Source organism: Carica papaya, chromosome 8, assembly GCF_054855325.1.
Source record: "Carica papaya isolate Zhongbai chromosome 8, ASM5485532v1, whole genome shotgun sequence".
Taxonomy (NCBI): Eukaryota; Viridiplantae; Streptophyta; class Magnoliopsida; order Brassicales; family Caricaceae; genus Carica; species Carica papaya.
In genome coordinates, this window is record NC_142316.1 from 32,292,045 (window position 1) to 32,316,331 (window position 24,287).

General features: G+C 34.3%; 3 protein-coding genes across 5 annotated transcripts; 2 read left to right on the top strand and 1 right to left on the bottom strand.

Annotated features, from left to right (window-relative positions):
- Window positions 1-3,643: 3,643 nt before the first annotated feature.
- Window positions 3,644-5,725, top strand: LOC110822878 (sequence-specific DNA binding transcription factor). Of its 2 annotated transcripts, none has more exons than XM_022053112.2 (2): window positions 3,644-3,956; window positions 4,161-5,725. In XM_022053112.2, exon 2 carries the CDS (start codon window positions 4,173-4,175, stop codon window positions 5,601-5,603), a length of 1,431 nt encoding a protein of 476 aa, XP_021908804.1. In that variant the 5' UTR covers window positions 3,644-3,956; window positions 4,161-4,172; the 3' UTR covers window positions 5,604-5,725. The 2 variants fall into 2 exon arrangements, with proteins under 2 accessions (XP_021908804.1, XP_088065907.1); XM_088209781.1 differs by having other exon boundaries at window positions 3,646-3,956; window positions 4,222-5,725.
- Window positions 5,726-6,754: 1,029 nt separating this feature from the next.
- On the bottom strand, window positions 6,755-14,102 carry LOC110822754 (pyruvate kinase 1, cytosolic). 2 transcript variants are annotated; one of them, XR_015813936.1, is made up of 17 exons: window positions 13,804-14,102; window positions 13,552-13,648; window positions 13,322-13,419; window positions 12,809-12,964; window positions 11,689-11,766; window positions 11,045-11,176; window positions 10,833-10,913; window positions 10,644-10,715; window positions 10,469-10,558; window positions 9,931-10,075; window positions 9,648-9,736; window positions 9,055-9,150; window positions 8,861-8,928; window positions 8,624-8,723; window positions 7,960-8,019; window positions 7,170-7,402; window positions 6,755-6,942 (listed from the first exon to the last, which is right to left on the bottom strand). XR_015813936.1 is itself a non-coding variant. In XM_088209369.1 (16 exons), exons 1-16 carry the CDS (start codon window positions 13,870-13,872, stop codon window positions 7,250-7,252), a joined length of 1,584 nt encoding a protein of 527 aa, XP_088065495.1. In that variant the 5' UTR covers window positions 13,873-14,102; the 3' UTR covers window positions 6,755-7,249. The 2 variants fall into 2 exon arrangements, 1 of the variants encoding a protein (XP_088065495.1); XM_088209369.1 differs by having other exon boundaries at window positions 6,755-7,402.
- A 4,850-nt stretch (window positions 14,103-18,952) lies between these two features.
- On the top strand, window positions 18,953-24,119 carry LOC110822630 (aspartate/glutamate/uridylate kinase family protein). Its single transcript, XM_022052780.2, has 7 exons — window positions 18,953-20,081; window positions 21,268-21,412; window positions 21,527-21,580; window positions 21,663-21,754; window positions 22,473-22,708; window positions 22,895-23,065; window positions 23,520-24,119. The coding sequence occupies exons 1-7, from the start codon at window positions 19,270-19,272 to the stop codon at window positions 23,615-23,617; spliced, it is 1,608 nt and encodes a 535-aa protein (XP_021908472.2). The 5' UTR covers window positions 18,953-19,269; the 3' UTR covers window positions 23,618-24,119.
- The last annotated feature ends 168 nt before the right edge of the window (window positions 24,120-24,287 follow it).

A 24,287-nucleotide genomic window follows, 5' to 3' on the forward strand; every position in this document is an offset into this window, starting at 1 on the left:
AAATATAAATTGTTAAAATCAAATCAAATCAGATTTAAGTAAATTAGTATTTAATTAAAGATAATAAACACAAAAAGATACCTAAATTCATAAAAAAAATATATATTATTTTTACATCCTACAATAAATTTTTTAAATCTGTACAGTTGTAAAAACTGATTTTTGTTATTAACGGAATAACAAGAAATAAACTAAAATCACTTAAAGATTATATTCGTTTTTTATATTACCAATTTTTATTATTTTTTATTTTATTCATTATAAAATAAAAAATTATAAATATAGTATATATACATATTATAAATCTATACTACATCAAGATTCATAATTATTTAATCGTAATTAATTATTTTAAATAAAATTAATAAACTGATAATATGTTACACACATTAATATTCACGTTAAATTTATTTTAATAAAAAAATCTAACATAAATATTATACTATTAAATAATTTAATTTCAAAATTTTAAAAATTTCTTTGCAAGTGTATGTCAAATCAGCCAAATGAAAAGTAATGACTAAATTAATTCAAACTATTTTAAATTATAATTAATAATTTTGACCTTGACCTTTTTTTTTTTAAATATATATATATTTGAAGGAGTCAATTATATTGAAAATTGAATGCACAAGTAAGAGAAAGAATCCAATGAAAATTGAAATAAATGAAATTAAACTGAATAAAAATAATTCACACTAATCAACTTTTCTATTATTATTATTATTATTATTATTAAACCCAAATAAAATAATTTAAAAAAAAATTTATAATTTGTTTATTTTTATTAACTAATTTATCCAAAAAAAAACTAATTGTTATTATTAATTATAAAATATAATTATAATGGTAATAATTTTTAAAAAATTCCCTTTAAAAATAAAAAGAAATTCCAAAATTTTGCAATTCACATCAATTTTTTTCTCTCACGATTATTACCTTTGACAAATCAGTCAATCAATAATTAAATTAAAAATAGGGAAAATGTTATATAAAACATCTCCATCAATATTCATACACTGACACATACACACACTTCTTCTTGTTTTTATTTTATGAAATTAAATAATTATGTAAATAATGCCAAATTATTCATGTTTGTTTCGTATGATAAAGGTATTTGGAAGTATATATTTTCCCATCTAGCTATATACCCCCTAGGTCGGTCCAATTGTGGCATTTATTGATGATGGCCAACTATATATTAGTTTCCATTATTCGGAAATAAGACAGAGGTTGATTTCTTATCAATAGACCCTTTTAAGGTTTTTTCTTTTTCTTTCTTTCTCACATGAAATTATGGGTCTCAAAAATTTATATGGACTTTGTGCTTACGTGAATAGAAGTATAGCGGTGTGTGTATATATATATGTATGTATGTATGTATGTTTGTAAATCAGACAACGGCTGTTATTGTGTGATTGACCACAGAAGAGATATAAGTTAAGTTACGAGGCTAAGATATGTCAAATTCAAAAGGGTCCATGCATGACTAATGATGAAACCGTGCTAATTATGTTTAATGCCATGACGATTGGCAACACGTATGCCACAAATTTTTTGACCGTTGATATTTTTTTTTAAAATTTTATAAATTATTAAATTCTTTTTAGTGCTTACAAAATTAAATGATACTCTACAAATATCTATTAAATACAAATTTAATCTTTACAACTAGTAAGATGATTTAGTGATAAAAAATATACATTTTATTTATATTTAATATGTAGAGTTTGTTATTTTATAAATATATTATAAATTGACATTAATAAATTTATAACATTTGATAAAATGAAATTTAGTGTTTGATTAATTAATTCATTTTATAAGAAGACCGTAATAAAAAAATAAACTTATTTATAAAACCGTGATATATTAAAATAAATAATGGGTTGAATAAAATCCAACATAGTATTATTCTAACTAAATATTTTAAAAGAATAGATTTATATATAATTATTTTAAAATTTAAATCCAAGTATTGTTGATTATTTTTTTTTAATTTATATTTTTTTCTATAATTTATTTGTGACTCGTCAAACGTCGGACTTCAATTATAATTAAGAAAAAAAAATATGAATTACTAGTTTCGTAGTTGTTGGTAATTACTTAATTTAATTAGGTTTAATTTTGAGAGAGATGAAATAAAATAAAAAAGAAATCACGAAGAGCCGAGCGGTTTTGGTCAAATACCTCGAGCTGGTGGGCTTAAACGTCGACGTTTAGGCCCAACACTGAAATTTTTTATTTCTGACCCAAAGGGCCTCGTGATGTTAACGATGAGCCATATAGCGGAGAATCAAAATGCTCCACTGGACCCTGCACGTACGCACACGGCTATATTTCAAATATTGTATAATTAATATTAGAATAAATTATTTAGTTTATTTTTTAAAATTTAATGGGACAAGAATTTCTATCCTTTTATTGATTTTTTTTTTTACTTTAAAAAATACAGAGAAAATATAAAATTACAAATATATCTCATTAAAAAATTTAGAATCTCGTTAAATTAGAGCTTACCATATCTTCGAAAAATGTGAATTAAAAAATATATTTGGAAATAAAAATATGTAATTACAAAATTTTGTTCACATTTTAAACGCAATAATTTAAATTAAAAATAATTCGTATATTTTTTTAAAAAAGAAAAATATATTTATTGCACCTTCAAACTTCGAAACGTGAGCTAAACCATGTGTGGGGGACTTTTTTATTAGGCCTCGAAGCAGATAAGTCATACATATAAATATATATATATATTTATAAATACGCACGTGCATACACACACACACACACACACATATATATATATATATAGGTTATGGCATTATGGTGTCGATAAAATGTTAGAACGCACTGAGTCAACTTTGTTTCCGACATGAATTTGTATCTACCTTCTATATTTGTCATCTGTAATTGGTTGCTAATCACCCAACATGGTTAATAATTAATAATTAATAATTAATATATGCTTAGATTGTTGACAATGCATTATTATGGATAATAATTAAATTACTTTAAGATTATTCATTTAATGGTAAAATTAGTTTAAACGTTAATAATTTATTATCAATTAATATCATTTACTATTTTCAAATTAATTTAAATTTTCTCCATGGATAAAGTTGGAAAAACCAGATATCTATATATATATATATATATATATTATATTATATATAGGTCATGACAAGCACACCGAAATGAAGCAACAAGCACCCTGGTTTTCATTGTGATTTGGATAAACCCTAGGAAATACCTAACAACAATAATTAGAGATATTGTTAATTAATTAAAATATTTTATCTTTTTGACTGGTTAGCATTTGTTAATGTTTGTATTTACTATTTGATCATTAACAAATTAATTTAATCAGGAGGTAATAATCAAGCTTTTATGTTAAATAAATTAGTTTACCCTTTTAATCATAATTTTTTTATAAAAAAAAAATCGTAGTTGTTAAGGTAATAAAAATCTTAAAATATAGAATTTAATTTGTCAAAGATTTAGTCTTATGCAAATCAACAAATTAAGTCTGTTAATCAGTGTTTAAGCAAAGCTTTAAACAGTAACAATGTTAAAAAGGTATTCCGCTGTTTTTCAGGAAAAACTGTGGGTTTTTATACTTCCATCCAAAGCCGGTTGCAGCAAAACCATGGGCAGTTTTCTTTTTTTCTTTTCTGTCAGCAAGAAATTAAATCTGCTAAACTCAAAACCGGCTGCTACGCTCTCTGTATAATACTCTGCCTCCCTGTCTATTTCCCCTCCTCAATATCCAAAACCTAGAAATTAGAAAACTTTCTTCTATTTTCTATCTCTAATTGTTTCGGCGTATAAATCTTTGAGTACCCCTGTCATTTTTTTTTTCTCTGGATGTTAGGTTTTTTTGAAGAAGGAGATAAAATAAAGCTGTGCAGGGACCCTGTTGATTGTTACAGCACGATTTCAATTTTCGAGTATGTTTATTTTCTCTATCGCCTTTTCAGTTCGTAGTTAGAAGCTTTTCTTTGGGTAGTGGGGTAAGGGAGTTGTCTTCTCAAATGGGTTTTCCTCTGTTTTAATGTCGAAGCAGAAATTAGAGAGTAATAGCCAATGACATTGTTAGTAACTGGGAGTTTGTGTTTAGAATATCTGGTAAATTTTTTTCTGTGTGGAGTCAGATTTTCAGGTTAATGGAACCCAATGGTTTGCCCGGTGGGATTTTTTCTGGAATTGGTGCAGGAATGTTAGGTCTTGAAATGCCACTTCATCCTCAACAAAACCCTCAAAACCCTCATCACTTACAGCAGCATCAACAAATGGTTTCCTACGCCCCCCATGATGCTGATCATCCTCAACAGACCCAGCAATCGATTAAACAAGGATACCCATATGGCCAAAAGCCCAAACAAGCATCGTTATTAAGCGATGAAGATGACCACGGGTTCAATCCCGACGATAGTACAGGTGATGGGAAGAGGAAAATCTCGCCATGGCAGAGAATGAAATGGACTGACAGTATGGTCAGGCTTCTGATAATGGCGGTTTACTATATCGGAGACGAAGCTGGATCTGAAGCAAATGATAAGAAAAAAGATGGTGCGTTGTTGCAGAAGAAAGGGAAATGGAAATCTGTGTCGAGAGCTATGATGGAGAAAGGGTTTTATGTCTCGCCACAACAGTGCGAGGATAAATTTAATGATTTAAACAAGAGGTATAAGAGGGTTAATGACATTCTTGGAAAGGGAACAGCTTGCCGTGTTGTGGAGAATCAAAGCCTGTTAGAAACAATGGATTTGTCGCCGAAAATGAAGGAGGAAGTCCGTAAATTGCTTAATTCTAAGCATTTGTTCTTCAGGGAGATGTGTGCTTATCACAACAGTTGCGGCCATGGCGCTGCAACCACCGTCGTCGGCGGGCCTAGCGGCGCCAATGGCTCATCGTCGGTTCAGAATGACGCATCTCAGGTTCAGCACCAGCAATCCCAACAACAACGACAGCGGTGTTTGCACTCGTCGGAGAACGCTCATTCGAGCAGAAGCGAAGCAGATGGGTCGAAAATGGGAAGAACCGGGAGCGAGGAAGACGACGATGAGGAAGATGACACCGAGGATGACGATGACGAGGAAGACGACGAAGAAGAAGGAAACTCCAGGGGTCAAAACGGGCATCGACACGAAGATCACGACAACGAGGATAACAAGTTTTCGTCTAAAAGGCAACGAATAATAGGACCCTTGTCCTCCCCTCAATCGCCATTGATGCAGCAATTGAGCTCCGAGGTGACGAGTGTGATCCAAGACGGAACGAGAAACGGGTGGGAGAAGAAGCAATGGTTGAAGATGAGGTTGCTGCAGCTCGAGGAACAGCAAGTGAGCTACCAGTGCCAGGCGTTCGAGCTAGAGAAGCAGAGGCTCAAGTGGGTGAAGTTCAGCAGCAAGAAGGAGAGAGAAATGGAGAGAGCGAAACTGGAGAATGAGAGAAGAAGACTCGAGAGTGACAGAATGGTTTTGCTGGTTCGACAGAAGGAACTGGAATTGCTTCATGTTCAACATCATCATCATCATCATCAACAGCAGAATTCTTCAAACAAGAGAAGCGATCCATCGTCAGTCACTGGTTGATTTACGTAAATTAATTGTGTTAATATACCAAGAGAGATGATGTAAGGATCAACATAAGTTTCTTTATTGATAGAGTAGTTACGTCTTTCTCTCTTGGTTAATAATAAATTTATTTTTGCTCACCGAGACCAAGGTTATGATTGGAGTAAAGTTATTTTTTAATATAAATTTATACATTAATTAATTGATTAAGTGATAGTTGATTGGCCGTGACAAATTTATTTTTAAGCTAAAAATATATACAAATTTTACTACAATGACAAAAAAAAAAAAAACCTTAATAAAAAATTCTATAAAATTTTGCCCATGAAGTTAGAGTTTAGGAGTTTTTATGTACGATTCATCAGTGGATTTTGCCCATTAAAATTTTCCGAATGCATATAACTTGACAGATTGGTTGGTACATATTAATTCATTTCAATTTTTTGTTAAGATGAGAGTAAAATTTTAAATCTACCAACCATATTTATGGAATTTACCTCTTCATATGCATTAACCTTAAAAAGTGAGTTAAATATGAAAATATATAATATTATTAAAATTTATAATGTTAGAATATAGAAATGTCCCACTCACTATTGTCATTTTAAGATAAATGAGAAATTATTTATAGGACCCATGATTTCACGTACTGATTTTTACTATTTCATTCAACAGTTAAGAATTAATGGAAATGGACTAAAAACATAAAAAATAAACTAATTGACAATCAATTATATTGTCAAGGGTAGAATACTTTAAATTATTATCACTGAAAATATTTGGTAGAAATGGATAAAATAAACGTTATACGTGTTTATAATAACAAATGTATAAATTATAACCATGGAAGTATTCTTTCATTATCATCTTTGTTCGTATCTGCACAGATCCCTCAAGCTATGACTTAAACACTTTACACAATTCCATCTATTTCCATCGGGCTAAAACCATAAAATCCCGATTGAAAATGAGCTTATCAATTCCAATTTTGCATTGTCCTATGTTTATATCTTTGACCCTTCTCTTTTGTCACGGCGGTGTTAAGAATAAACAAGGGAATTCTGGGTCAAGTTGGGCATGCTCTATAGGCATAAAACTTAAGAAATGGGGCAAGGCCCTTAGCCCTACAAGTCCTGGGCACACCTTTAGTATAGCAAATTGACAGATGCTGCAGCCAAAATGTATCTACTTGGTTAAACTCCCAAGCATTTTTAATATTTCAAATTTATTTCAACTAGATACCACCACCAATCCACCAAGTACAACGAAAATAATCAGCAACATATTTCCCAACCGTATAAAAACACCAGCAAATTGCCTTCCTGTTCATGAGTTTCCAGGAGAGCCATCTATCCATCTGCATTTCTCCATCAATAAGGAAAAAGAAAACGTGCCAGATTAGGGTAGTGGAAATTTAGTTGTTGAGATAAATAAACTGTGTGATTCGCCTTAAGAGGGTTCAACCGAAAATGGGAGCCATGTCCAATTAGCATGACAAGACTTTCAGTTTTTCTTTTTTTTTTTTTGGTTTCATAATACAGTTCCAAAATAGATTACTTTGTCTCCAAAACTCCGGAGACATACCTCAAAAAGGTGCCAGCAACGCACTATCACATTCCAAGGAGGAAAAAGAATCAACTCAAAACGAAGGTAAAAGGATTTGGTTAATCTTCAAGCTCGATGATCTTCACTACAGATGCATCCCCAACTTTCTGGCAAACAACAACTCTATCATGAGATTTTATAACCCCTGCCATTTTCCCATGATCAAGAGCAACTTTCAAAACTGATTCATTTGTTGCACTAGTTGACTCTGCCTGCAAATTACACAAGAAAAACGTGTTAAATAAATAAAGTAACAAATGTGATACATAGAAGTGCACCATCTCATATTCTCTCAATGCCAAAACCTTCCTGTCCCCTCCCTCTCCCCTAAAAGAAACAAGAAAAGCAGAAACAAAAGGCTGAAAATTGAGTATAACAGTTCTATGTATTAACTTATGCGAGAAACAGATATTCTTCTTGCGTCCATTTCTCTCAAGGTGCAAGGGTCATAAACTTGTTTGTAAATCTAGAATGACACAATTTTGTACACTAAGTATAAGGCAGTGGCACTCAGGGGAATGCCAAAAATATTACAGCTTGTTCATACAACCTGGCAACGAATCATTCTCTTTGCTGTCCTGCCCTCATCTCTACATAGTGATGTTCAGGCCAGTCAACCATGATATTCGGCCCAGTTTACCAGAAATTGAGGTCCATGTTCCAGCCTCCCAAGCCCATCCTTTCTACCCCCACCCAGAATTTTACAAAAATAATAATAAAGCAAGATAATTAAAATGTACAAGTAACAGAAAACAACTCAAGCACTTACTGGATGTCGTGGATCCGCAAGCATAGGAAAGAGACCTCTCACAATGAGTGACTGTCTGGCCTGAAAATTGTAAGAAAAGAGATAATGCTATCATCAGCCATAGAATGAGGCGTTCTGCAACATGAATGAGAAATTACATATGATTTTCTAGCATCGGAAATCAGCGCATACAGAAAAACCCCAACTTTGAAAAAAAATTTGAGGTAGCTAGTCATTCTTAACAATATAAAGAAAAGTTCACATTTATCCTGTCAGTACCCATCCATTTGCTAGTATTTTGGGGCCTTGTACTATCACCCAGTAAACTATTTAAAAAGATCAGAGAAACAGCCAACAATTTTCTCTCAAGCCTTCTTTACTGAAATACAAGCCACAAAATTCAAGAAATTATTCACAATTTCCAAGTATGTAGATGAGAAATAAAAGTAACACACACCATTTTGCCTTCAACATAAGACAAGGCATGCCTCAGAGAGAAAATTTTGCCATTACCATATTTAACATTTTGGCATGAATTATACTAGTTATTTTCACTCAAGAAAAATGATATTTTGGGAAGAGTCCAGAAAAGTGTGGTCCTAATGATTCACATTCTACAAAATTAAAATGGTTTCAAGTAATAGGTTAACAATACTATAAAAAAAATCAGAACAGTTGGCAATACCTCAAAGGCTCCACTGAAAATCCACTTTAGTTGATTTGTCTTAAGGCGGGGGATGACAACCGATATAACTGGCATCGATGGCCTATACTTAGCAATCAACCTGCATGTGTAACATATTCAGAAGGATATGCACAAATGTCAAATACACATAGTGCATATTAGAAAATCAACTATAAAACTGTTGCCACCAGATACAAATAACATGCCAACAAAATGGAGAACAATAGATCTATTTACCTTGCAGCTCTTCCTGATGAAGTGAAGCATATTATTACAGATGCCTTCACCTTGATGGCAGCCCTGACCTGAAAATTTATTGAGCATTGACCAATGAAAAATAAATCAATTGGAACTACTCAATCATTTGAACAAAAACTAAAAGCGATTTCTTGAGAAGTCAATGCAGGGAGAGAGAGGCTGAGGGAGATTACTGCAGAGGAAGCAATGGATTCCAAGTGAGTCATTGGCTCGCCAACAAATTTGACAGTCTTCTTGAAATAAAGGTCTTGATTGAAAACCTTCTCTGCCTACATTAACATGGGAGAAATAACAAAATATTATTGCTAAAATGCTTAAATTATGATATGTAGCAGAAAAGATAATCATTGTAACTCCAAAAGAATCTTCGATTTGAATTTGTACACTTAGTATTTTAGTTGCAAATAAGTTTTTTATCTAGTCTGTGTTCTTAATCAGGGTGAAATAGATAATGCCTTAATTGTATCTCAAAGAAAAAAATGCCCTAATTGGTTTATGCCCCCTAGTGGGTACATTTCTTTAAGATATTTAACCTATAGCAACTTAGAAAGACTAGAAATATGGAGAAGATTCATTATTTCAGGAGGAAAACTCAACAAACAGATACTTTTTGTTAGCGAAGAAAACTGTGTTTTATTATTGCACTTCTTTCTAATTAAAAAGGTGAACTAAAACATCCTTTAGCTGTTGCATAATTTCATAAATATTAAGTTGTCAACTTGCAAAAAATTAAACATCTGGATGTGTTTAGGTTGAGAAAAATTACCTCTGCACAAATTTTACCAACAGTAGAAATAGTTTCCACCGGGTATAATCCACGAAGGGTCTCGGCACCAAGAAGAATTGCATCACTTCCTGAAATAATTAGGAAGGAATTAATGCTTTGTAAAACCAAGATTATATATGTATCAGGGATAACATGAAGGATAGTAGAGAATGCCAAAGCCGATCTTACTAAAAGGGTATCTCCTACATCAATAACCCATGTTGCATGCAATCAAATACTTAAAAGATAGTTAGGATATTCAAGGTAAAAAGTAGTGACATACCATCCAATACTGCATTAGCAACATCAGTAGCTTCTGCACGAGTTGGCCTAAGATTATCAGTCATACTGTCCACAACACGAGTAACCACAGCAGGCTTCCCAGCCATGTTACACTTGTAAAGGGCAGCTTTTTGAAACAAAAACACCTGCCAAAACACAGCTATTGATCAGCAGTGCACTTTACCAAATAACAAATACTAGCATTACACCCACATGAAGTACGAGAATTCGAAACATCAATAGGCCTGAACAATTAATTCTGACAGCATAATGCTGGAAAAGTTTCAGTTACTAGTATTATACTGCCAGTTCCTAGGAAAAATACCAAGATACAGTCAACAAAATGTCTTTTGATAACAAAAAATTTACAGTCTCCTAAAACACCACAGCCTTGAAAACTAATATGCACAAAACCCAGGAAATTTGAGCATTTCTAAACATAAATGAATATAGTGAAAGCATGCCCTCCAAATCAAACCAAACTAAAATACAAATATTAAGCTAGGAAACAGACTGACCATTTTGTGTAATGAACTCACCTTTTCAGGTGGGAGATCTATGCCAAGATTCCCACGGGAAAGAATAATACCATCTGCTTCTTGCAAGATCTCATCAAAATGGGTCAATCCCTGGAAAGAGATGCCAACTCCTTCCAAATCAGAATACAGACATTAAGAAGCTGAGTTAATCAAGCAAACAACAAAGAAAATTCACCTCTACGTTCTCAATCTTAGCAAAAATTTGAGTCTGACTGAGATCACCCAATTTGGAAAGGAACTCTCGAGCCTGCATTATTGCCAGTGGATTATGAGAGCTATTCAAATAATAAGAATAATCAAAGAAATCTAAGGTAAATTTTAAAAATGCCCCAGATAAAGGCTGCAAACTTAGGAGCAAACTTACTTGGCGAACATCTTCTGCATGCCTGGTGTATGACAACGAAAGAAAGTCTATTTTGTTTTGGACCCCCCAAGTACTTATGACCTAATATTAGAGAGGAAAAAAAAAATAGTTAAAACAAGTCAGGGAGGCTGGGCGAGCGGAAGAGAGAGAGGGAGAGAGACGAATCGTAGCATGCTTAAGGGATTATTAAAAGGCTTAAAGGAAAAATTTACCTCCTTATCTTTATCAGAGAGGGTTGGCAAATCAATACGAATTTGAGAGGCATGTAAAGTAAACAATGAACCAGCAAGAGTTGCAGTGTTCTTTATCACACAAATGACGTCATCCCCTTTGACTTCGTCAACCTGCACACTCCATGTAGAAATTACCAGTCATGCAAGATCCATAACAAATTTTCTTGAAAGTACATCTCTACAAGTTCTCTTCCAGGCAAGCTAAAAATATTTTTACTACCAAATCAGATTTACTATAACATATTTTTACAGCAATTAATCTAGGCAACAAATGCAATCACATATTTTACATCGCCAAGAGGTTCAGATGAAGTTAAGAATAAAAATCATCACGCAAAGGATCTTTTAAACAAAAGAAGAAAGAAAACAAGGAGAGAGGCTTATAACAATAAATATATTAAGAAGACAACTTGCAGCTAATATTGGCCATAAATCAGGTCATAAATGCAAAGGTTAACGTTGAAGGTTTAATCACACAGGATCACATGAGGAAGAAGAGTGACAGAGAAGCTCACAACAGCAAAGAAGAACAAAAGAGCCAAACAAGTTAAACAGCCAGAAGATAGACACCAAACAGGAATACACACAAAATAATCTAGACCTCATTTTAGTTTGCTTCTTACCTCTAGCCAAACAGAAGTAGTTTCACTGCCTGTGAAGAGGTATTGGCCAATAAAAATAGTGTCTCCTTTTGTCACTGCCTGCATAAACCAATTAAAAATTTTCTTTTTACAAAGTTTGCAAGTAACATTACCATGTCAATCCTAAAATTCATATTTAGAGCACAAAGTAACATGTACATATCATGCATTCTTGAGGGAAGATTTGCCACTACCTAGGCCAGTTATTTTTAGACATGTTTTTCCATGTGTATGACTGCAAATGCAAAATTGCCGTGATGAGACATTTAATCTTATTCAGAAACAGCATTCAAGAATCTCAATTCACACTTGGTTCTGTCTGAACTACTCATTTTCAAATGATATCCACATTGTTCACAAATATTCATTTTTTGACTTCAAAAATTTTTTACTTCAAAAATGACCTATGGGCGTGAGACAACTTTCTCTAAGGAACTCTACAAAATAGTCTCGTAACTTCTGGATAAGTGGTGCCTCCTCCCAGAGGGGATTGCAGCGACCAGGTCTGGGCAACTGTTTATCAAAAACACAAGTCTCCACAAAGTTGTAAGACCATGTACGGGCGCTGACACCTGCCAGTGCCAGAAGGTCAAGGAAGTTGGTGACCTAATGACAGAGGAGCCGGTCAATACGGAGAAAATTATGTGGAAGCATTACAGATTTATTATGAAGCTATAAGACTAGAAATTGATCCCTATAATCGAAGCCATAACATAGGCCATATCTACATAAGTAGTGAAGAACATACGAAAACTTTAGAATATTATTTTCGGCCATTAGAACGAAACCCATTCTTACCCCAAGCTTTTAATAAAATGGCTGTGATCTATCATTACGCGCAACTATCTCCATTATAGAAAGAGGGAAAGAAAGAGCAGCTAGTAAATTAAACACTGGAAAAAAAATAGATTTTCTACATACGCATCATCCAAAAAACAATTTTTATCAGATGCAGCAAAGAAATAAACTTCATAGAAGTTGAACAATGAAGAGTAGCTTCAGAGGATTCTTTTCCTTTCTAAAACCACTTTAAATGTTTAAAATGCATGCTGTTTAATTATACTCAAAACTATTACGAGAAAAATGCAGGGCGATTTTGAACCTTTGATAGACCATCAAAATTGATGGGCAATACTTCTGAAGAAGCTTCTTGTTCTTGATTTGGCGTCAAAACAACAGTGGCATCTGCCTTAAGTGAAATAGATTTCTCGCTTTTGTTAACTACCTGCAACTCAGGTCCCACCGTGTCCAGCATAACCTGAAAAACCAAGCAGGACCGTACTTATTCACTAAAGCACGAGCATAATAGCAGCACATGGCAACGCATCACATTGAAAAACAGATGACAGCCAACGACAATAGTCTATATAACTTTCTGCTTTAGAAAGCATAATAACACGGGAAAAGGACAAAAAGAGCAGTAATCGCAGTTCCAATATGTTACCAAACAATATGACGTATAAAATCAGCACAAGCTATTAACAAACTCCAGATATATACACATGGTAGTATTCCTTTTTTTCTTTCCTGTGGTAATTTTTAGTAACCTAACCAAATGAAAATATACGATTAGAAGAAAAAGAAATCCAAATTAAAATCTTAACAATGAACATACAGCACAAAGTTTTTTGGTGCTCTTCACTGCCGCCTTCAAATTCTCCAGGGTTCCCTGGTGATACTCCGGGTCGCCCCATGAAAAATCGAATCGAGCCACTGAAAGAACAAACAGATATCATTATATCCAAAACAAACCGTACCTATAAATATAAACTTCAAAAACTATTGAGAAATCTTTGAAAAATGAATAAACAATAGGTAGAAAATAAAAGACGAAAAATCACTTACCGGACATTCCAGCCTTCAGGCAGCCACAGATAACCTCGACGGATTGGGATTTGGGACCTAGAGTCCCCACAATCTTCGTCATTGCAGGGAAGAAACTCTGCAAAATCATCAAAGCATCAGCAATCAAACAGCGAATCTAATAAAACACTAGGTCAAACAAAAGTTACAAAACATATTTCGTTACAGATCCAAAAGCAGAAACCCTGGAGTTGAGAAATATTAACGAGTAGATGATTAGAGATTAGAACTTACAGACTTAGATGGCTCCAGGATTGAAGCCATCCTAATTGGCTCCTCGAGAAGCAGGTGACTCGAATGCATCTTCTACTGATTGTATAACAAACTTCGTTAATCAGAACAAGAAAACAAACTGTAGATTCCGAGAGACAAATATGAGTGAAAGAGAAATGAAGTTCTCTAGTCAGGAGAGAGATAGCGTGAATCGACCTCGACCTCGACCTCAACCTCTAGAGAGAAAGAGAGGGTGTGTTTGAGCTCTGATTTATTGTTTAAAAACCTGACCTTAGAATATGCTTCTCAAATGGAACTTCTTTTTTATTATTCTTTCTTTAAATCTCGCGACTCGCGAGTATAATGAACCGCCCACCTTTCGCTCCATATAATCAAACGGGATCAACCGTATGGAATCGAACGGGCAGGAGTGTTGAAGGTGCATGGAAAATGATGGAGCCGCGGAGTACGAAGACGTAGAATTTTACAACGTGGAACAGGAGTTTCTTCGAGAAGAGGGGGCACGCGAGTTAGTGGCACGTGAAGGAAGTGGAAGTTGGAAATGTGTGAAGCCTGCGATCAAACGCTGAGAAATAGCGTGAGATAATGTAAACTATTCAACACGTGTTGTGATTCAATAGGGAGCGCGTGGGCGTTTGGGAAGAAAACCCAGAGTGGAAAGTAGTTCCGAGCCATTAGTGTATTACCCCACGAGGAGGTTGAAAAAAGTTGGATGAAGGAGAATTCTATGGGTTCGTCTGGTTTCTATGGGTGCGGCCATTCGAACTCTCAATAGTCGGAATGTTTGAGGGAGGAAAGTAATTTGCTTTTATTTAAGTTTTTAATAGTTTAATAATTACGAAAGTTTTAGAATAAAGCTTTACTTAAATGATAAAATAATTATTTTATCATTAAAATTTACTTTTTCATACTTTTATGTCACAAAAAGCTTTGTAATTATTATTTCTATGGGATTAATAATTCTCTTTTTTAATTATACTGGTCGATATAATTAATTTAAATTTATTTTTAAGATATTTAATTAAATTTTATAAATTAATTACGTTCCAACAAAATATAAAATAACTGATTTAGTCAATTAATTAACAAATAAAACTTAAATTAAGTAAGTTTATGACGTAATAGTATTATAAAATCGCATTCAAAAATGTCATAACTGACAATTTTCATTTAAATGCTTTTGAAAATTATGTTATTTTATTTTGTTAATTCTTTTACTAAAATTTTCTTGATGTTAATATATATATATATAAGCACGAAATTTCAGAACACAAACAAATGAATTAATTCAACTATTAATTTATATAAAATAGACAAAATTAAGGAAAGTAAAAATATTAATAAAAAATATTTTAATTACTTTGAAATTGTATATTTTGCTTAATAAGTCCAAATATTTTATACTTTTTTATTTTATAAAATCACTAAGAACGTGGATAATATTTGTTAATAAACTTATAATTGTAAAAATATAGTATAGTTTATAAATATATTTTTTAATATTTTATTTAAAAAATTTAACAATACATCTTCATTCTTTTTGAAAAGGCAAAGTGTTTGTTTGTAAAAATAGTATCACGCAACATATTGGTGTGTATACACACACACACACACACATATAACTTTATAAAATAAAAATTATCAATATTTTTAAACACAAATGGGGCTCTAAATTTGTAAATAAAAGTCCTACATATGTGTGAGAAAATATCATATGATAAATAAAAATCACCAATTGTAGATTGATATTTTTTAATCAACATATTTAATCAATTTATTAAACTAAATTATAATCTATTAAATATATAAAAATAAAACTATAATTTTTAAAATAATAAATATAATAATAATTAAAAAGACACCTGTAATTGACCTTATATTATGTATGTGAATATAAAAAAAATTAGGGATTAAAAAAATCCAAACTTGGTAAAGGGAATTGCATCACGACGCATATGTACCGACCCATTCAATAAAAAATATTTGACTTATTGTGGTGTCTAATACATTGTGTTGCATGTGAATTAATGTGACAATTTCAAATAATAAATAAATAACATATTAAAAATAAATTATCAACTATTAGTCATAATAATAAATAAAATTATTTTATTTTTCAATATAAATATCATACTTACAAACTATTATTTATGTTACCAATTATCCTATTAAAAAATGTATCAATTTATTTATCACTTGATAATATATAATATTAATAATTTAAATAACTTAAATATTACTTTAAAAAATATAAGAAATACACAATTGACCATTGACAAAAAGAACCATGCACTATAAAAAATATTTATTTTTTAATTGTTTCATTATGTTATGTACCTAATATCGTAAGTTCATGGTAAATATTAAATATTAAGATAATTTTATTAAATTTGAAGCATTATTTTTTTATATTTCTATTGAAATATTTTTTTCACGAGAATATAAATATTGTTCATAAAATAATATTTTTATTTTTTCATATAAGTATAATTGTAACACCCAAATTATTATTTTTATTTTTGTATTTGAATTTTAGTTTAATTTTTTTATATATTTAATTTATAAGATTTTAATTTAATTTAATGAAAATAAAAATAATAATAATAATAAAATATGATAAAATTATTTTTTGGATTTAATTGAAATTGATTTTAGGAAAAATGGGTGAAATTTTAGATTATGTGGATATTTTTGAAAAGAAAATCAGAAACCGGGGGTCAAAACGCAATTTATAAAAGTTGTGCCACGTCAGCAGCTCTGGCCAACCAGGACACACCGCGTGACAAGGAACGCTGACACGGGACGGACCACGTGGGCGATACACGTGCGCGCGATCGAACGGCCCAGATCCGTTCTCGCGCGCACGGACGACCCAGATCTCACGCGTACAGACGACCAGATTCAATCAGGCACGGACGGCCTAGATTTAATCCCAAATAAATCGGGATCAGACGGTCCATATTAAATCTTGATGGACAGTTGAGATTAAAGGGAGAAGGGTATAAATAACCCCACCCACACCCGACCACAAACCCTAGCCACCAGTGCCTTGCCGGATAAGAAGAACCAGACGTGCCGGCTGCCGCCACCCACTGTCGCACCGGAGAATTTTTTGACCGCCAATCGAGGTAAATTTTCTCTCCCTGGCTCGTTTCTCGATGCTGAATCCGCCTATGGCCAAACCGGAGCCAAACCACCGGCCAATCAGCTGGAAAACCCCGCTGAAGTCCAGCAGCGCCGTCGCAGCTTCCCTCTGTTTTTGCCTATGATGAGGCTCTTTTCGGTCTCCATTCGATGCAATTTTTATACCACTGTGATTTCCGTTCTTTTCTCTACAGGTTGACCGGAGCAAAATATCAAAATGCGACTCACGCCGGAGAAGCCGCCGCACCCGAGAGCGCTGCCACCGGTAAGTCTCGATTTTTCATGATTTTTTGGCCCACCGAGGGCCCTATGGTTGTTTTATCGCAGGGACCAATGCAAGTTTGACTGAATTCGACTGAAAACGGCCAACTCAAGGCGGATCACCGCCGCAGGCGGCGGCGCCGTCGTCGGAGCACGGCGGAGCTGCCGTGTCAGAATTCCAATATTGGCCGAAAGGGGCCCTAGGTCTGATTTGAGATTTTTTATGACACATGCAGGTATCGGTAGTGCGTTTTAATTTCCCAGAAAAAAATTCAGGAAATTTAGGGACAGCCCGTAGGCACACCGTAGAGCCGGTTTCAGACCACAAAATAAGTAAGGATCTCTCACCTTACCTCCTATTACGGTATTAAAACTTAATAAATAATTAAACGATATTTTGTGACTTTATAGATATGTATAATTGATTGAGGTTGCCAATGGAGCCCGAATCTGATACATTGTTGGTCAATTGTTGTTTGATCAATTTTTCAGTATTAAATGCAGTATGATATTTGATGTATTTATTTTATAGTCTCGTATGCATGAATCATTATTTCTTTTATTATAGTTTGTATTATGGTGAACCTGATACTGTGTTGTCTTGTTTGGTGTCAATTACTGGTTTACATGTTATGTATGATTGAATGATTGAGACTAGGAAAAATGACAAAAAGGTTACGTGAATTGATAAATAGATAATGTAGACAGCCTGACTAGATATCCTGGGACATGGTGGACGGACCGGATCCGTAGGGAACCCTACCGGGAACGTGGTCTCTCATACCAGACGGGGTATGGGAACGACCCGTTTCACCCTCATACCGGATGGGGTATTGAAGTTTATGGTTTTGGCGCCCATACCAAACGGAATATGGGGACGGCCCTGGAATCAGGTTATTAATGTTAATGGTTCACGTGTAGCGGAGACCCCCTATGGATCCCAATGAATACTAATATGCTAGTAAAAAATGAAATTTATTGTCTGATTATTGATGTGCAAAAGTATAACATGTGTTATGTTACAAAGTTTATATGATTTTATGATGGTTATAATATTATTGTTTCCATATGATATTTTCACGAATCTCACTGAGGTAAGTGGACAGTAAATATTTTTATCATTAATAAATGAGTTTGTTATAAAATATGCTTCATTAGTCGTTTTTGTTTTATACCAACATTTACTTATGTGGCAGTGAGATAGTGTGATGTATTTACTGGGTTAGTGTAGCCCATTCATTACTTAATCATTTCAGATCAGGAAGACGTGGTTCCTGAGCCCGTTCTGCAGGAAGACGGCGAGTTAGATGTCTAAATACTTTATAGTTCTATTTATAGTTTTTATTTCGAGTAGCTCTTTTAATTAGGTTATTCTTTTATGTTTTGAGTACGTTTTTTATTATTGTATAAAATATGTTAATCAAAATTTTTATTACGATTCCGCATTTGAGATTTTTAATACATACATTTTTATTTAAATTCCGGAGCCGTTACAATAATTTTGTTATAAAATTATATTCATAGCATAAAAAACATATATAGTACAATCTATAAAACATATATATTTTTTAATTTAATTTTAAAAAATATGCTGATTTATATAAATACAATCTATTATTTTTTATTATTTGAAAATATAGTTTTGAACTAAATAAAATTTATTTTAATATTCTTACGTCACAACACTACAAACAAACAAATTAAACTAACGTCGTATTCGCGAGTTGCGAGCCGACGAGTCCGAAACTTGCCAAGTTCATATAACTCTGTCGCTGTCATCTAACTCCGCCAAACCTAACCGCAAAGCACGCACAAATACCGTACTACAATAAACGATGTCCGATTGCGACTCTTACCCGTCCGGGTCACACCCACGTGCCGGTTCAATTCGCCATTTACTTAACGGAACCGTCACAATTCGTTACGGCCCATCCTTTCCAAACTCACGGCATTCTCCTTCCGTCACGACACGCCTCCTCACTTCCTTCAAACGTTCCATCCGCTCCCGCTAACGTCGCCGTTCAAGCTCGAACCCTAACCCTAACGTCTCTCAACCCCTAAATGGCGTCCTGTGACGACGATTTCTCTCTCCTCGGTGAGGACCAAACAAACCCTAACCACCACCATCACCACCACCACGTTCTCCACCAAACCTACGCGACTCACCGCTTCAATTCGAAGCCCACCGCGATCCATGCGCCGCCACCGCCACTCACCTCCAAGGATCTCAGCGATCAACAAGAAGAGGATGACGACGAAGGCGGCGAAGACGACGTCGTCGTTGACACTGCCTCCGCTTTTCACGGAGTCAATCCTTTTTCTGCCGATGCGACCTCCGATCCGTTTGAAAACAACGGCGCAGATCCAAACAGATCCATGATTGTTGATACACGGACGGGAAAGAGGCAAAATCAGGAAGAGCTCAGTGATGGAGGAACAGGAACAGAAGCTGGAGCTGGTCCATACGGTTTTAAGAAACCGAAACCTTCATCCGTTAACGAGTACAGGAAGGACAGGGAAGAGTGGAGCGATGCGGCAATCGCGTGCCTCTTGGATGCGTACACGGAGAAGTTCACACAGCTGAACAGGGGGAACTTGCGGGGGAGGGACTGGGAGGAGGTGGCGGCAGCGGTGAGCGAGAGGTGCGAGAAGCAGACCAAGAGCGTGGAGCAGTGCAAGAACAAGGTTGATAACCTTAAGAAGCGGTACAAGTTGGAGAGGCACAGAATGAGCAATGGCGGCATCTCCGCCAGTCACTGGCCTTGGTTTAAGAAGATGGAGGAGATCGTCGGCAACTCGTTACCCATGAAGGCTGCTACAGATGAAGAGAAGAGCGCTGGTTCATCCGGGACTCCAGCTAGGCAATCTAAGAGGTAGTTACTGTCAGTTACTTGTTACAATTGGACTTGCATTTTCCTGCTGATTACCTTTAGGGTTTCAATTTAGAGAAGATGGAGAATTTCTACTCCTTTTTTCGGTTTGATGATAATGTCCTGGCTTTTTTTTTCTTTTTGAGAATTGGTAGTGTTGTTACACTCGTGAACTTATTGTCTCGTTATGGTGTGCCTTTGTTATTTTTCTTAGACTTTGCAATTGGGGGTCTGGTCATGGTAGCAGTGGGAAAATCCACTCTTTTTGATATCTAAGATGCTTTCAGGTTAACTTTCTTTTAAATTTTATTTTTATAGAATAGTAACGAGAATACAATAGAACTGGGAGAGAAATTCAAAAGAAAATAGCATTCAAAGTTTTTAAATAAATTTAAAAGGAGATGGCATCCAAATTCTAAGTTAATTATATATTCAATTCAAGTTAGATGATTTTGTGATTTATTTCTTAATAAGTGGAACTAAAGATTTGGGTTAAGTTAATTCAATTATGCATCAAATATGTAAATAATAACTAACTTTCGTATGTCCAATGATAAAGAATTAGGAATTAAGTGAAATATAATATGGCTGAGCTGGTTTTATCATCCAGGAGAGTTTGCCGGTTTTGCTAGTTCAGTAGTTGACAGAAGTAGTGGGTATAGCAATTATGAGGAACTTTGAAATGAGTGCTTGAAGTATTCTTACCAAAATCTGGAAGTATATGTACTTTTGGGAGTTGGGCAGATGCTTAAACTTCAACACCAAATCAATGCTTGCTTGTTTTGCATGTCTGTTAGTCCATTATGCTCAAACTTCATCTCCATCCTGCTTCAGTAGTTAGTTCATTCATTTTGTTGGTAGATAGAACTAAATATACATTTATAAATAGCTGTTATGTCAGTAATTTAACACAATGCTGGACAGGATAGACATATCAGGTGAGCTACCTTCGTTGGTTGCCTCTGGTTATGACCTTTTTGTTGGTTATCTGGGAGTTGATAACATGAAAGAAATGAAACTTTGATAAGTTTATCTTGAATTCAATATTTTGACTTTCAAAGTTCTTATGTTCTTTCAGTCTAAATGCTAGTTCTCTAGCTTTTATTATTCATCTTGTTTAGATTGATTTGGAGTTAATTCGAACTGGTTTAAGATATGCTCAAATATTCATTCATGTTTCTCATTCCAGATATGCTATGACAACAGTGAATCCAGGATTCCAGGTAACTAACATCAAAGCCAAATCAACACCAACCCCTAGATGGCGTAGAGTTCTTTTCAAAATTAGTGGTGCTGCTCTTGCTTGCACTGGTCCTAACAACATTGACCCAAAGGTTCGTTTTGTCAACATTGTGTGCAACCTTGTTGGCTTTCTTATGATTGTTTCCCTTGTTAGCAAGTGAAAAATCACTTGTATGGAAACTTGAAATCATCTTCGTGATTGTCAGGTGGCAATGTTGATTGCCAATGAAGTTTCAATTGCTTGTCGTCTTGGAGTAGAGGTATTATTTTATTTTTCATCAGTGTGTTTTATTAGCTCTTATTCTTTTCAATTTGACATGTGTAGTTTGTTTAATTTTTCAGGTAGCCATAGTTGTTGGAAGTCGTAATTTCTTTTGTGGAGATGCATGGGTCACTGCAACTGGTTTGGACAGAAGCACTGCTTACCAAATTAGGTCTTGGATCTACATACTTTCTTTTTAACTTATAAGATTGTTGATGATTTTCTGTTTCTTTAGTGAAACTTGACACTAATTTGATCTCATTGAACTTTGGCTGCTTCATTAATTTTTCAAATTTTCTGTTTCTCGATTAATGCTGTTAGTTATTGTTTTATAGTCTGTTCCAAGCACTACAAGAGATCTGTTAAGCTGCCTACATTTTCTTTTTCTTTTTATGTAGTAAGTTGCACATGTTACTATGAAGTTATTCACATGGCAAAATTATTTGTAGTCAGTGCAGCACCTGTAGCCTTAAGTACCTACAGGAATGATGATCACCAATTTTCTTTTCTACCTTTTGAGCTTTGAGTCTCAACTCTGCTATAACTAATATCAATCGAAGTGTTTCTTATTCCTTCTCTTTAGATTTTTATACTCCAGTTTTGTTGCTTAAGAACTATATATTGGGAATATTACTTGATGAAATGGATGGGGAATAATTTTGGTAAGCTTAGGACTCAGTTAATTTTGTTGTGTTTGAGAAGAACTGTTTAATGTATTTTTCCCCCAAATGAACTCTAGCAGATTTTTAGTGATTCAGAATAGAAAATGTTTTTGTTGGGTCTGGGCTGGGGAGTGAGCTTATTGTGGTCCTATGTTTTATGTGTTCCAATAATTTCAGATTAGGTAGTTTTGATAAAAGGATCTAACACTGACTTTAAATTTCTCTCAGTATGATGGCATCCGTGATGAATTCTATATTGCTTCAATCGTCATTAGAGAAGATGGGTGTCCAGACACGTCTACAAACTTCATTTTCTGTTTGGGAGGTTGCAGAACCATACAATCGGCAGAGGGCCATCCGGCATCTAGAAAAAGGCAGAGTGGTAATATTTGGAGGCATTGGGGCTGCCACTGGAAATCCTCTATTTTCAACTGATACAGCTGCATCTCTTCGAGCCTCAGAGAGTATGTGCTGGACATTTCTAATAATCTTGATATTTACAATTAATGCTGGATGTTTCTACTTCACCATGTTACAAAACTTTTTGAATTACATGGTCATGCATTTTGCATAACTGACTCCCCTACTCTTGCCCATACAAGTCAGACATTATGCAAATTGTAGTTAATGTGACACAATTTTGCTCTCAGTTCACGCAGAGGCAGTCCTCAAGGGTACTAACGTAGATGGTGTATATGACTGCCACTCCCAGGACAGCAATGCAACATTTGAGCATATCTCTTTCAGGGAGTTGGTCTCCAGGGGTGTCACATCTATGGATGCAATGGCTTTAAACTTTTGTGAAGAGAACAGAATTCCAGGTTAGCATCCTTCTGGTGAAATTTTTTTGCACATGTATGCATCATGTCAAGGTATAGGGGATGAGCAAGATTGCTTGCCCAATCTTCCAAGTGTGTTCCAAGGGTTTACATAAGAGGTTTTAGTACTATTTTGTGAAGAAGCTATTTTGCAAATAGTTGCGCCTTGTCATAGCAAATGCTATAGTGGTATGACTTTCTGTTCATTACGAGTATAATGATGAACCAATTAAACTTTAGAAGTGGTTATATCAGGATGGTAAAAAAGGTGGCTAGGTGTAAATAACAGAATATGAATTTCACAAACCATTGAGTGTATTAGTAGATTAGTAGTCGCCAATTCAATCTCATTCCAATATTATTGTAATTTTTTGTATAGTGGTGGTGAGTACATTAGAAGATTATTACATGCTTATTCAATCTTTTCACAATATCATTATTTTTTTTGTGTGTATAGTTGTTGTGTTTAATCTCCTCGAAACGGGAAACATTTCAAAAGCTTTGTGTGGAGAGCAAGTTGGTACACTGATTGATCAAACTGGAAGGATTAGCTAGTTTGTGAAGTCCATCTGGTACATAACCAGGCTTTTGAACTCCCGATGCTATATGATAAATTCCTGCTATTGGACAGAAAGTGAAGATTAGTGGGGAGCCGAATCCAGGCTGCTGCTCTCTTTTCCAAGCATAGTATGAGTTTTCAAAGCTCAGGATTTGCTATTTGTGACCCTACATGAGACGGGTGGACAAGAGGTTCTAACTTGTACTGCTGATTAACAGAATTAGTGTATGATTGACATTTTCCTTCACATAATGGTCCCATGTGTTGTTATTATTTGTAAATTATATTGATTAATCAGAAGCATTAGTTATTTGAGGCTTGGTTCTGCAATCTGCAGAGGGATTGGAAGAATTTAGCGTGGTGGTAATGTTATACTGAAATTCTGGGGGGCAGGTTTTGAGATGGAAGGCCATAACAGAGTGGTGGATATGATGATTTATGTTGGAATTCATATTCAAAAATAACTTTTAACACTTTTGAATGTCAGGTTTGTGATAATTTATTCTTGTTTTTTTTTTTTTTTTTGGTTGAGGGAGTGGACCTAGTATAGTGTTTAGGAAGTATATTCTCTGTGATAAATTGGTACATACATAATTATTTGCAAGTATATACCAATTATATCTTGTAGTTGTAATTTTTATTCGTGATAATTCAAAGTCTACAAGC

Coding starts and splice junctions, on each gene's coding strand:
- LOC110822878 (XM_022053112.2), top strand. CDS start 4,173: ATGGAACCCAATGGTTTGCCCGGTGGGATTTTTTCTGGAATTGGTGCA.
- LOC110822754 (XM_088209369.1), bottom strand. CDS start 13,872: ATGCATTCGAGTCACCTGCTTCTCGAGGAGCCAATTAGGATGGCTTCA. Junction 9,737..9,930: donor TGCTAATGCAGTATTGGATG/GTATGTCACTAC, acceptor TAATTATTTCAG/GAAGTGATGCAATTCTTCTT. Junction 8,724..8,860: donor TCATCAGGAAGAGCTGCAAG/GTAAATAGATCT, acceptor TTACACATGCAG/GTTGATTGCTAAGTATAGGC.
- LOC110822630 (XM_022052780.2), top strand. CDS start 19,270: ATGGCGTCCTGTGACGACGATTTCTCTCTCCTCGGTGAGGACCAAACA. Junction 21,413..21,526: donor CTAACAACATTGACCCAAAG/GTTCGTTTTGTC, acceptor CGTGATTGTCAG/GTGGCAATGTTGATTGCCAA. Junction 23,066..23,519: donor TGAAGAGAACAGAATTCCAG/GTTAGCATCCTT, acceptor TTGTGTGTATAG/TTGTTGTGTTTAATCTCCTC.